Source organism: Phalacrocorax aristotelis, chromosome Z (assembly GCF_949628215.1).
Source record: "Phalacrocorax aristotelis chromosome Z, bGulAri2.1, whole genome shotgun sequence".
In the NCBI taxonomy this organism is placed as follows: Eukaryota; Metazoa; Chordata; class Aves; order Suliformes; family Phalacrocoracidae; genus Phalacrocorax; species Phalacrocorax aristotelis.
The window spans coordinates 52,940,962-52,954,999 of NC_134311.1; the positions used below are offsets into that span (position 1 = coordinate 52,940,962).

A 14,038-nucleotide genomic window follows, 5' to 3' on the forward strand; every position below is an offset into this window, starting at 1 on the left:
TGTGTAAGATGTGTTATGTAAAAATTTACATTACATAAAATGTATTTCCTCCAATGTGTTTGTTGCTTTAGCAACGTCACTTAGAAAAGCACACACGACAGATGACTCTTCCCATCCATGAAATGGGACCTGCTATTCAGCAACACCACCCCCAACAGAAACACTAAAGACTTCCGGAGAATCAGAAATTCACAGGCTTAAATTTATTCATAAAAAAATAAGCATTTAACCTATGCAGTGAGTGTAATAAAATCAGCAAATATTATTTTCTGCTCACAAAAACCAAACAAAAATTGTCCTTAGAAAATAATAAAAAAATAAGAACAAACCACAGCTCCTTTCAACTGGCTGAGCACTGTCTGAGGGGTAAAGATATTAAGGAAGGAAGATAACCAAGGTGTTACCAATTAGCACTAGATGTGCTAGCAGTAACATATAGGGGAAAACTTATAAAATCATTAATTTAGAAAGCATCACACCCAGTCATAATGAGAGCTGGTAACATCTTTTTTTATAACCTTGAGGGCATTTCAGGTTCCCAGGTAAATTCTACTGGTTAATCTTCTTTATTTATGCTATCCTGCAAAAGGGCATAGAATAACAAAACTGAGAGATTATGGCTTGATTTCTCATTAGCAGTGATGATCCTGTGCATCATTTTTACAGCCTAAAGGTCATTTCAATTACCACAATACAAGAATCTCAGACTCTTGCTGGTCAAAGGTAAAACATTTTCAGGAGGGAAATATTCAAGTGGGTGAAAATCCAGAGTAAAATCAGCCGAATATTTTTAAAAAAAAAAAAAGGAAAAAAGAAAAAAAAGCAGACCTTACACTCAGAAACTGAATTTTAAAGAATGCTAATGTTTTATCCAAAAGCTCAGCAGAGCCATTCTCCTCAAACCCAATCTAGTAACTCTTCTGCTTTAGGAACAGAAGCTTTTAAAGAGAGGTGTGGAATACACCAGTTTTTAATGCTAATAGGCACTCCCCCTTCAGAATAAGAAAGGCATTTGGAATCTGATCCAAACCTCACTTAAGTTAATAAAAACAGTCTTGTGAATTCACACCAGCCTACATGCACTGTTGTTACTTCTTCTCTTAGTTACTGGAGGTTCAAAGCAGAAATTACCACTTACCCCATGAAGATAACTAGTAAGTACATTGATAACAGCAGATAAAAGAATAAGTATATTCTGAAAGTAGGACATACTTGCCTGTGGGATACTAGAGACAAAACAGAGACAGGGAATACGTCTGTGCTTGTAGGTAATCTCATTTTATTGAATAGTTTGAAGTGCTGCTTAAAATAACCACCCTTTACAGTCTGTACATGCAGTTTCAATCTTTAAAAACTATTTTTTTTCCAGAAAAGAAAGCATGCATATTTTGCTACATCATTTTGAGATAAAAGAAAGAATTACCACTTACAGCAGAAATTCCTCTTTACAAATCTTCTAAGAGACAAGGCAAGCAGTAGCAATTCTGCAGAAGGAAAAGCATACAAACTCTCTACACTGAAGGTATAGTTTATTTATTGAGAGCCGTTAGCAATGCCAGAAGAAGGTCGTTTAAGGATGGACTCAACAGAAAATGACAGTGGCTCAGTTGTTGAAAGTTTTGTTGTGGCTTGTTTGGCCCCAGAGAAGTCTTTCGCACTTTTGTCTATTGTAAACTTGTATTTTTGGTTCTTTTTAATGCCACACTCTCTGTATTTCTTAGAAGCATCTTCGAAAGTCTCTTTCACAAATGATGTTCTCAACTCTGCTCCTGATCTGTCAGGAAGGGTTTGCTGGAAGAGCAACTGAAATGGACTGTATTTGAGTGGTGGAGGGGGCTTGGTACTATCTTTGCTGATCTTGCTTAGTATCTGTTCCTGAGGAGCCAGAGAATCCTTATCAGAAATGTGAGAGAAAGTCCTTTTTGGAGGAGAGAAAGCTGACCTCTCACGAGCTTCCTGAGGAAGGCATGGTATCTCATTACATGACTGCTGAATGTCTTGTGAGGGGGTCAGAATGAGTGCATTTTCCAGTTTTGGAGACATGATGTCCTGCTCAGTGTTTGGACAGTCCTGACTTTGCGAGACCTTGGCATCCCAGCCTGCCCCAGGTTTGAGGGCTTGGACAGCAGTAGCGTTTAACAGGCATTGCTGGTAGAGGAGAGCGTCACTAATGGGGCCACATTTTGGCCACACTAAGAACCTAGAAGAAAGGGGATACTGCCTGTAGGTAGTAGCTACACTGACATTTGAGGAAATCAGTTCCATGTTGCTAGATCCTGAATACTGCATGCTTAGGTCAAGGCAGGCTGGTAAAAAGTTACAAAACTCCTTGTTCGGAGTATCAGCTTGAGTAGTGTTGAAGGCTGTTTTATACGAGTTGTATTCAGCTCCATGCATCATGCGGTTAGGGAGAAAAAGGGCAGCTGCTTGTGTAGCTTCTGTCATCTCTCTCTCTTTATACTCTCTCTCTAGCATAATGTTCTCCAACTCTTTATCAGCAAAAGCCCGTCTCTTTCTCATCCTGTCACTTACGGGGGGTGGCAAGGGTGAATTCCCTCCCAGGTAAGGGTCTGTTGGAATAGGACGGTAACCTAAAACAACAAAGCAGCATTAGGAACGAAGCTGCATAAGAAAAACATTAAAGCTCTTTTTGCAAAAGGGCTCCGTTTGGAGCCAGTCCAGTCAGGCACCAAGCACTTGCTGCAAACCCTGGACACAGTCAGCTCCTGCTGAAGTCAGTGTGTCACAGAGGCTTAGCTCCCTGAGCCGCAAGGCACATTAAGTACTAGTTCCTCAACGCACATAAACAAGCCCTGCTCCTCTGCAATGTGTCAGTTCCTTCAAAGCTAGCTGATTAGTAACTTTAAAAAACAATTCCAAAACAGCAGATCAAGGGGCGCGGGGGGGGGGAAGCAAAACCCTGCTGTGTGTTATGACTGGTATTGCATCATGCAGCTTAAGGAGATAATCATCCATTTTCAACAAATATGGAAAGTATTCAAATATTGTATTTCTTCTGAACTAAAAGAGAACTTCAATAAAACATAGAAATCCAGTCTCCAGTGTATTCAGTTATCAGGCTAACTGGATTAATTTAATATAACCGATAGGGTCCAATCCTGTTTGCTTTACCCAGACAAGTGATACCATTGAATTAATGGAACTATGTATATGAGTAAGGAGAACAGGGTTTTACCTGTTTTCACTCCCATTCCCCTCACACAGGTTTCCCCCTTGCCAAGGAAAATATCTATACCTACAGCTGATGCCTTTTCTATTCTCTAAAGATGGATCACTACGTACACATTGCTAGAGATGGTAGAAAATTCCCAGGAGAACTAGGAGAAAAGAAAAAGAAAGTTAAGATAAGTTAGAGGAAAGAATACAGAAGAGTTTGGGTTTTTTTAAAGAGTAAACTGTAGATGAAAATTAGAGGTTTCTAACAGGACAAAATTTTAATTACCTTGCACAAGCAAAGAAAAGAGCTTTCGGGAGGAGGGGAGGAGGCTAGATTTAAGAACGGTAATGCTTTGGAGGGGTACAGTTTGGAAAGTAATTAAAGCAGACATAGAAATAAATTTGGGCATTATCCGAAGAGGGAGTGAGGAACACAAAATACACCCTCTCACTAAAATATCCATATTTAAAATGTCATTTTTCCACAGTTAATATTTTCAACAGAAGAAAAGATATGAGCAGCCTACTACGCGCGCCTTACTACTGATAATGCACCAAACGGTGCTGCTGTGTTAGGCGTTCAGATCAAAAGTAAAAAAAAAACCCTAACTGATTTACTCATTTGTTGATAAAAACGCCCGCGAATAAATTACCCTGCACTGCAGAACGCTGCTGGGTAGTCATGTAAAAAGAATGTCAGCTTGTAACAGTAGCTCTCAAATTTCAAATTACCGTTGCTAGCGATTCAGGCATTATTTTGAGCAGGGAGGGGGGGTGGAGATGGGAAGGGGGGTGAGGAGGGGAACTGAAATTCTGCCCCGTCGATTCCAGCCATGAAGGGCAGGAGCCGAAGGGTCGCGGGTGCCGGTGCCCTCGGAGCCCCCGCCGTCCGGCGCGGGTAGCGGAGTGCGCTCTAACGCCGTTCCTCGTTTATTTCGGGAAATAATGCTGCATTTTACGCGTGTCCGTGAGCAGCCGCGCCTCGGCCGGGAGCTGTGCGTCCTTCCCGCGGCAAAGCGGGCTTTCCTCGCTGGCGGCCGGTACTGCGGCAGTATGGGGGAGCCCCAGGAAGGGCGGGGGATGCCCTTACCTTCCAGGATGCTCTTGGCCAGGAGGCTGGGCGTCCGGACGTGCCTCTGGTAGACGGCTTTGCGCTCCAGGCTCGCCTGCTTCCCCGCCAGACCCTTCTTGTCCTAGGAGAGCGATCGGGCGGCGCCGTCAGCCCGGGGGCCGCCCGCCTCGTCCCGTCCCGTCCCATCCCGTCCCCTCTCACCTCTGTGGCCTGCTGCCGTCGGAGCGCAACCTGGGCGGCCATGACGCGCTGCCGCTCCACCACCAGCAGGCAGTTGGCACACTGGCAGTCGCGCCAGCGGCAGAACCGCTTGTGCCCCTTCAGGCACGACACCACGCCGTGGTTGCGGCACCGGGCGCACTTGGGCGTGCGGCTCAGCTTCCGCGGCTCGCCCTGCCGCCGGGCTGCAGCCGCCGCCGCCGCCTCTTTGCCTTCCTCCTCCTCCTCTTCCTCCTCCGGCCCGGCGCTGCTGCGCGGCGCGCCGGGAGACTCAGCCGCCTCCCCCTCCACGCTCTCCACGTCGATCTCCCAGTCGTCGGCGGCTTGTCCTTCAGCCATGGCTTCTCGGCGGCGCGGCTGCAAGAGAGGGGTCAGGCCGCCCGCCCCCGCAGTGGGACGGCGGCCGGGGCACACGCCCGGCTTCCCAGGTGTTCGCCGCCGCCCGGCCCGCCGCGATGCGTCCCCGTCGGGAAGTCACGGCAGAGCCCTCTTGGGATGTCATCTCCCCCCTTACCGTCCGCTCGGGTCTCTTCCCCCGTGACCCACTCAGGGCCCGGCTTATTCTCGACGGTCGCCTCCCACCCGCCCGCCTCGGCTTGCCGGGGAACCGTGCTGCCCGTCGCAGGCAGGAGCGCGACTCCAGTGGCGGAGGATGCGGGACGGCGCGCCCCACGGCGACGCCCAGCGCCGCAGGGCTGAGGGGCTGTCAGGTCCTCACAGGGGCCTGTTTATTTCAGGATCCGGACAGCCCTCCTGCCCGCTGCGTTCAGTCTTAGGGACAGGTAGGGAACACCTGGTCTTCGCACACCGCCGCTGTTGGCTCCAGACAGCTGCTGGAGCTCTCTGCACGGCGGGAGCCGTGTCTTCGGACCCCCACCTCCTCCCAGCCGGCCTCCCCATCCTTCCTCCCGCACTTTGCACTTACCAGAGTTCAGCGCCCGATTCTGGCAGGCGGTGCGGGCGTCACTCAGCTCCCCCCGCCCCCGGTCCCCGCAGCTCAGAGGCTGGGAACCCCCGATCCCCGCACCTGGGGATGCAAGGCTCCCCGACAGGCGGGACCGCCGCGCCGTCGGGCGGTCGCTAAGTCGCGGAGTGGCGCGCCGGACCGTGCCGTGCGTGGCTGTGGGTGCGCACTCGCCGCACCAGGGCCGGGGCTGGCACCCGCCGCGCCCTCGCCGCGCCCGCCCCGCGGCACAGTGCCCGCCGCGCCGGCCCCGCCGCATTATCAGCGCCGGCCGCCGCCGCCGCCCATTGGGCCCGCTCCGCGCGGCCGCGCCTCTGATTGGCCCGCGACGCCGCCGCCCCGCCTTCCCCCCCGCGCCCGCGACGGCCGCCCGCCGCTCGCTCGTGGGTGCGGGCGGGAGCGGGGGAGGCGGTCCCCGCCACCGCCGCGCCGGGCGGGAAGCGTGAGCCCGCGGTGAGGCCGCGATCTTCAATTTTAGGGCAAAAAAGAGGCGGGAGCGGGGAGGTGGGGGAGGGGGACAGAGAGGGGAAAGAAAGAGAGAAAAGACGGTAACGCGCGTGATGGTGACCGCTAAGAAACCAGCTCCGTGGTGCGGCGTACCCCTGACCGCGGAGCGGACCTGGGGCGCGGTTTTAACAGGCTGAAACAGCCACAGCCATTTTCGTTCGCGGTCGTTCGCGTCGCTCGCCCCGCGAGCGGAGAGCACTCATGGCAGTAGGGTGAGGCTTTTTTGCCCGCTCGCGAATCAAGGCGCGGGAAAACATTCGTTTGTTTTTTACCATTCTCTCCCATCAGTGGCGTTTTCCACCGACCACTGAGCTACTGAGTAACTTTCTCCCCCCCACCAGGCCCTCACTCCCTGAGGCTGCTCTTCCGAAATTGGGGGATGCCCCTGGTCTCCCAAAACAGGGAGCGATAGCAGCTCTAAGGCACAAAGCCTCCGCCGTGCCGGCGAGGTGTCAGAGCTCGCTGCGTCCGTCGGTGAAAATGGGAATTCCCACGGGGACAGAACGGGGCAAAATACGCCTCGGCCGCGTTCGGCAGCGGGCAAGAGAAGGGCTAGCGAATTTAAACAGGGCATCACAGGGAAAGAAAGAAGGAAAAAAAAAAAAAAAACAAGGCATGAGGGAGACCATCAGTTCTCCACCGGTGCGCTGATCGAAAACATGCAGAACATACGGCTGAAACTATTCTCTGAAAAGCGAAAATATTTTGTTCTGTCCCTGAGTGGTGCCTGTGTATAATAAACACTTATAATGTTCATGTGTATAATAAACACGGGCATCAACTCACACGGACCGGCTGCCGGCCACCGGTTCGGCACGGAAAAACCCTGCTCTCGCAGCCCTTCGGGACGGAGGCCGGCGGGCAAGCGGCGCCTTGAGGCGGCGGGACGGGTGTGGGCACCGGCGGCAAGGCAGGCGGGCAGGGACGGTTTGTCCCGAGGGAGCGTTTGTCCTCCCCGGGCCGCACCGCCCCCGGGTCCTCCCGCCGGGAGAGCGGCGAGAGCGAAGCGCATCCCCCGACGGCAGGTATTATTCATCCCAAAAGAGAGCCTGGCTACCGTTTGACTTACAAGCATGACTAAAAGGCAAATTCCCAAGGAATTCCACTTTCCCCCTTGGGGTCCCTCTTAAAAGGCACAGGCATGACAAAGGACCTGCTAGGTTAGGAAACAGAAGTCCCCTTTGCTTGTAAACTGACACCAAATTACAAAGTACGATTCTGCGGGCCGCTGGAGTAAATTACAAAACAGTTCGCCTCCTGTTTACCTTATCCACAGGGAACTGTGAAACCCAGCCATGATTTTAAAGCGTGTTTGCATAACTTTCTTCTTCCCCCCTTGTTTGCGCCGGGCTGCGCGGCGCGATTGCGCTCCCCTCCAGCCTCCCGCCCGCTTCCTCGCCGGGAGGGAGCGGTGCCTCCGCCGTCCTCCGGCGGGACCCAGCCGCGGGAGGGGAAGCTCTCCGGCACCCCTGCTCCCACTTCCGCGCCGCGGGTGCCTCCGCTCCCGCTCAGCCCCTGCTGTGGGCAGCGGTGTCACCCGTGCCCGCTGCGAGGTGACGCGGGCAAACGCCGCGCCGGGATCGGCGCTGGGTTCCACGCGAGGGAAGGCAGCGAGGCCGGCGATGTGCAACTGTGCATCCACCTGCTCCGCCACAACGCTCCCCTCTGGAGCGCCCCGTCACCTCGATCCCTGCGTTTCCGGAGCGGGTGCCCGGAGCGGTGGCCCACGGCCCGGGCCGCTGAGATGCTCCCAGGCTGCCTCAGACCCTCCCCTGCATGCCCTTGCCCGTACCTCCCACGGTCTCCCCGGGACCCGCACCGCCCGAGGGGGGCCTGTGATGTGCCCGACCCCCACGGGGGGCCGGGGATGGGTCCTCGGGCCTGTGCGGGCGGCGCAGCACCCGGCCCGGCCCGCGAAAAGCGACGAGGAAGAGCAGCTCCGCGGCTTTTTAAGGACTGCAAGCAGGTCTCCTGCATGGAAAGCCGGCGGGGGCGGTGGGGCGCCGGCGCCCAGCCGTGGGCCCTGCTTTGCATCGCTCTCCCGTGCGGCGGGGATGGCGGGCGTGCAGGTGCAGGTGCCGGTGCCGCGGTCCCCCTGCTCCCCCGGCCCTTCTTTCCTCCCGGGAAATTTATTAGCAAGGTTAGGGCAGGCTAACCAAACGGCAACCCGGGGTGCAATTTCCCCGGGAGGAATGCTTTGATCTTGCCCTCTCCCCGCGCCGTCGGCAGCAGATTACATTGCCAAACGCTGGAGATCCCCGCCGCTTGTTTGGTCAGAGATGTTACCAGTTAATCTGAAACAAATTGCCGCAGCCCCCGGCCCGGGATCCCGGTACCGGCCGGGGGCTCCCGCCGCGCCCGCGCCCCGAGGCAACTCCCGGGGTCCCCTAATGGGACGCTTTAGCCCGGGATACGGCCAGGGAAGTCAGGCTTCTCCGCGGGACGTAAAGTTGCTGTGCATTTGCTCCAGCGAACGTGTTGAGATTTCCCAGGTGACCTCAATTTTCCGGTATCTCAATTTCCCAGGTGATCACCTTTTCCGGTATTATCCAACCGCTAAAAAACGTTATTTCTTTTGCAGTTTTCTTCCATTAAAACGTGCATTTTTTTTTTTCTACATCTGACTCCCTCTGTCTCTTGCAAACAGCACTTTAACTAAGGTAAACCTGGATGAGATTTTTATCACACAGACTTTTCTAAACCGATTGTACCTGAAAACGTTTTAAACAAGCAAGTTTTATATTTTTTCATGTTTGTGTTTTAAACAAGCATTTAATTGTTTACTTTTTTTAATCCTTTGCTACCTAGCATATTTGTAAAGCAGCCAGATACGGAGTCAGAGGAGGAATTTTCTGTTATTCTTGCATGTCAGTCAAATAAATATAACATACATATAATAAGGATGTAAGAAATGTCGAGGTAATGTGTTCACTATAGCATGATATGGAAGAAAATTTTATTGACTCTGAGAGTGATTTCACTGCCTTTGTAGGAATGTTTGTTTTGTCAAGGAGGGCAAGGGTCTTGTGTATCATACCAGGATAATCTTCAGTTGCATAAAACCTGATTAATATCAAAAGCAGTAACGGTGAGCAGAGCAGAATTGCCACTTCAGGCACAGTTAGGAAAGGCTAAAGGGAAGTCCGGAGGCATCGACAGAACATTTTCCATGGACTTGGAAAGCTTTGGGTTGGGCACAGGGTGCAGCAGGTTTTCCCATGTACAGCGCTTTTCCCCATGGCCACTGCCTGGGAGAAGGCATGAGCTCCCAGACAGGAGGCAGGTGTGGGCTGTGAAGGAAGGGCAGGTTTGCCCTCTGTGGCGGGGGGCTTAGTCCGCTCACCAGGGCTGCACCAGGGGGCACATTCTGGCCCATGTCTCTGCAAACGGCACTGCACAGGCACGGTGAGAATTAGGTGAAGGAAGAAACATGGCTCAGTGGAACTAGAACTCTCTCTTCTGCAGCCTCCAGGTTCATGGCCAGGGGACATTGGGGCAGACCTAGAGAGACTCCAGGTCAAAACCAGTCCAAACCAGTCCTTATCCAATCCTGTCCTGGAATTTTGGATTTAAACAAGAAAAATGCCATGAGGAGGGCTTGGTGTGCCATCTGCTGCAGCTTTGCTGTGGCTTATAAACAAGGCTGACCTTTGGTTTGCCAGCATTTAATAAGCCAGTAGACATTTGGCAGGTCTTTTGCTAAAATGTACTAGAAAGTTGGATTAACTCTCAGCGTGAATATCAAGAATCCAATATACAAGCAGTGAGCATAGCAAATTGTCAAGTCAGCAACTAACGCACTTCACTATAATCTTCCCAAATGTCTTAAGTAGTTTGGCAAATCTCTTGTTGCAATAAATTCTAGTGAAGTTTTGGGTTGGTTTTTTTTTTTCAACATATGGCCTTAAAAAGTAACTTAGCCAAGAATATTTTTAGAGTCGCTGCAGAGTTTGCTGGAGATGTTGTCTCAAAACTTGTTTGCGCTCTGGCAGTTTTATTCAAATGTCAACCAGATGCAGAAAGTGTGGGGTTTGGGGTTTTATTTTACAGTCCTGGAAAGTAAAGGTCAAATCTCTGCTATGTAAATTGTCTTTTTGATTGCCATATTTTAGCGGAACAGCAAGAAGTCTTACTAATAAACTGTGTTGTGGTGGCTTTTTCTCCCCCCCCTCAGGATGCATTATAATCATATGCAAAATATTTAAAATGCCAATAAGACACCTGCTAAATCAAATAAGTTGGATAGGCTATGCTGTGCTTAGCAGTAAAAATTCAATCACATAACTGTAACTAGAGAGATTGTGTTCTCATTTACTAGGTAGCATTGCAGTCTCTGAGTAGCTTCACTGAAATTGATAGGATGACCTGAGGTATTAGTCAACATGAAAAATAGCATTGGAATCTGGCAATGTATCAGTTAAAATAAGCCAGACAGACTCAGGCCATATTGATACATGCAGGTATCTAGGCCACACTAAAGGCTGCTCATAATACTCCTACTACGAAGGAACTTTGTAGAACCAATTAGATAGTACAGTATTGCACCATGCAAATACAAGTATCAGACTCTGGCTCACTATGGATCCAGTATGGAGTATGCAGATGTCCAAGGTGTAAGAGGTGAGCGGGATCTGCTCAGCACTCACAGCATGTCGGAGTGAATGGAGAGAGTTTGTATCTCCAAAAACTGTGTAGAAAACAGTGTGTAGTACAACCCCATGTAGTACATCCCCGTGTAGTACATCCATGTGGCACATGGACATGTGCAGGTACTGTGAACTCCCACTCACTTGGTTCTTGGGTATCACTTGGGGAAACAGGAAAGCAAGGGATGAACTGCCAATACAGCAGGTGTGATGCTGATGCATCTCAAACTCCTCCCACACTTAAAAGGAAGCATTTCTGGGTGCAGGGCCCCTTTGCAGAAGATTTTAGGTGATCTTTGAGGTGGAAGACATTTCTGCAGTTATACAAATGAAATCTGACCCTATTTTGCAGTTTGTTTCTTCCTTTTCTTTTATTTTCAGCTAGTACTTCTGCACATCTGTTATGCTTTTTTGAAGCTAGGTTTAGAGACAAAACCAGGAGAATCAAAAAGTATATGGAACACAGAAACAGAAACAGGTATTTTTAGGGCCCTGGAAGTAGTATCCTTGCACTGGATGTATTTTAAGTACCCCAAGCAGCGTGACAAACTTTCTGACATCCAGGGAGTTTTCCAGCATACACACTTGGTCCACACATCATTCCTTCCAAGTATTTTGGATGCGGGATGAATACAGCTGCTGCCAGCCTTTGTCCCTTTGTCTAAGCTGCCATCACTGGGACCTCTGACTCCCCTCAGAGTCAATATAAATGGAGGGGTGACACCAGGGTGACTTTCTGAAGGGATGGCATTGCTACCACAGGAAATTAACAGATGCCCTGGCTGGACACAAGCACCTGTGTGCTAAGGGACATTTAGGGGCCTCTCATTTGCTGCTTCTCTTGCCCTGCCCTTGGTGTGCTCTTGGTTGCAGTGCTAAGCAGTGGTTTTGCAAACACTCTTGTTGGGCAGAGGCACCTCCACCCCATCTTGTGAATTTGTCAAATAGCAGAAGGGAGCAGGACTGATTGGAGCATCCATTTTTGTTCTGACTTATATCTGTGAAGGGGAACATGGGATCCGTAACTGCTTCAAACTCGTTTCCTCTCATAAGAGCACCTGCTTATTGAGTGGCTTGAATTTGACTCTTGGAATAGATATCAAGGCCGTGTCTGTAAGCAGAGCCCATCCTGACCAAGCATCTAGCACTGTGTTGGCCACACGTCAGATTTATCTGATGAAATCATCAAAGAAAAAGCAAACAACACCTGAAATGATTCCTACACTAGATAGACCATTTCTAGTGTGGAATGTATTATAAATATACATTTAATAAATGCTGTGTTTATTATTATAAACACAAATCTAGGTGAAAATCTAAAGCATAAAGCCTTCCTGAAAGGTGCAGCCATTCAGTATTCTGGGATCAAACTCTTCCCTTCATTCCACACAGACACCCCATTGAAATCCTTGAGATTAAATGGGCATAAGTCTGAGTTTAACATATTGCAGATGTGTATATATATTAAGAACATTGGATGCATTGTACTCAAAAATGCTATTTTACTTACAGTATTTTTTCAGCACTTATGATTACTTGCAATAATAAAAAAGACTATTCCACAAACTGTGCTAAGATCATATGACATAGCGAGCACACTGTCATCTACTTCATGATTTAACATCTGTGACACTTCAGTAATTCGCGGTCTTTGGCCATCCAACATGATATCAACTACACAAAGTGTCAAACCACTCAGTGCATAAAATTAACCAATTCTAGGAGTAAAGCGCTGTAACCAGCTCTGCTGAGGTCAACAGAAAACCTCCTGTGTCAACTGCAGGGGAAATTGGGTAAGGCACATATATAATTGGCTTTGACTTAAAAGAGAAGGCAACGCGCTGTTCAGAGATTCAGCCTGCCCTGCATGACCAGTTTGCTGGCAGTATGATCCACAAAACAGTGGGCTTGAAGAGATTCTTGGTGGTTCTTCTTGAAGGGGACTATTCACCTCAGAGAGAAGGTGAGAGGAGCTGCTCTGCCACAGGGCTGGGCAGCACTGCCTTGCTGACATTGGTCTGGCGCCACACACCTCTGTGATTCCCACCTGAAGGATGTTATCTTTAAGGTCCACTTTCCTGGTCTGTAGGGGACATTTTGCATCCTGTACCAGACTGCAGTAAAGAAACACCAACACCTCAGCCAGAATGTCTAACCAGTTGATACCACCTGGTTTAACAACATACTAGAGACCAGGATGATACACATTTGGGGATTATATAGCTATAAATTACTAGCTCCTTTTCCTAAATAGTGATGAGAAAACTCTTTCAAAACACATTTCTGACAGCAAGACACACCCTAACTGCTGGTTCAGGAAAAGAAGAATCATCCAAATTTTTAAGCAAGAAATAAGCAAAGACAAGAATGTGCCCAAGGACCTAGTGGTGTACTGACAAACAAAACTTACCACCACTTCAACAAGGTACCAAAATTTCATGCCATAATGATTAAACTAGTGCTCTCCATAACCAGCCCACTGAAAGATGCGCCTGATACACTCCAGCCTCAAGTGCTGGTGAGTGAACTCTACTGATTTCAGCCAGAGGCACCATAAAATCCTAACCATGAAATTGTGAAAGTAAACGGTGGCTTGCCCACAACTTCCACAAAACCAGACTGCATTCAGTTAGGGATCACTGCAACATGAATGTGCTAATCTCTTGCTGTCCGGATTCCTTCCAGTTTTTCTTTGGCTGTACATCATGCACTTCTTAAAGTCAGTGGAATTACTATACATTAAAAGGAGGGTATTACAGGGATGTCAATGTGTTTTGATACAAGAAAAAATTTCTGTGACCTAAAAAGAAATGTTCATCTACCCAAGAATGAATTTTAATCCAATTATTACCTTTTCTCTTTCTCTACACAGGAACTAGTTTGATACCAGGAACTAAAGATAATTATATTACTAAAAGTTTAAGAACAATAAGATTTTAATTGTAACTGCATTGCAAATAACAGGGAAGTAAATAAAAAAATAAGGTTTTCCTTTTACTTGTGTGGGAGCAGAACATGCCCTCCAGTGCAATCACATCTCTCCACAAGTCAGTGGCTGCTCTGCTTGCATTGAGGCTGCCTGCCCAGCAGCATGTGACACACACAAGTGCTGGCAAGGTAGAAATGTCATTGTACATGATTTGATAACTCCATTCCGTGATATACCAGAATAACAATGGACAATAATAAATGAGAGTCCTCGTCTCTCTTCTTTGGCTGAATAGGTCTAGCTGAGTCAGAAAAGACTGTGTCTCATTTTTCCAATGTGTGCTTTTGTTAGGTCAATAGAGAGACTGTTATAGAGTGGTAATGTGAGCTGGGTAATGTGTGCAGGTTCTGGGGCTTTATTGTGTCCCTGCTATGTTAATTAGTATTAGGAACATGATGGATTGGCAACACGTGTACTTTCTGAGTCTTAAACCAGCCCTGAGAGTTTAGCACTCCATTAGTTAC

The 14,038-nt window shown here is 49.2% G+C and overlaps 1 protein-coding gene across 1 annotated transcript; it reads right to left on the bottom strand.

Moving 5' to 3' along the window:
- Positions 1-1,258: 1,258 nt before the first annotated feature.
- Positions 1,259-5,642, bottom strand: DMRT2 (doublesex and mab-3 related transcription factor 2). The gene is made up of 4 exons (XM_075078443.1): positions 5,394-5,642; positions 4,451-4,825; positions 4,268-4,370; positions 1,259-2,591 (listed from the first exon to the last, which is right to left on the bottom strand). The coding sequence occupies exons 2-4, from the start codon at positions 4,805-4,807 to the stop codon at positions 1,534-1,536; spliced, it is 1,518 nt and encodes a 505-aa protein (XP_074934544.1). The 5' UTR covers positions 4,808-4,825; positions 5,394-5,642; the 3' UTR covers positions 1,259-1,533.
- Between the last annotated feature and the right edge of the window lie 8,396 nt (positions 5,643-14,038).

What these genes read in the sequence shown, in the direction of transcription:
- DMRT2 (XM_075078443.1), bottom strand. Translation starts at nt 4,807, where the DNA reads ATGGCTGAAGGACAAGCCGCCGACGACTGGGAGATCGACGTGGAGAGC. An exon ending in GACGGCAGCAGGCCACAGAG is followed by an intron (nt 4,371 to 4,450) that starts GTGAGAGGGGAC and finishes TCGCTCTCCTAG; the next exon opens with GACAAGAAGGGTCTGGCGGG. An exon ending in GGCCAAGAGCATCCTGGAAG is followed by an intron (nt 2,592 to 4,267) that starts GTAAGGGCATCC and finishes TTGTTGTTTTAG; the next exon opens with GTTACCGTCCTATTCCAACA.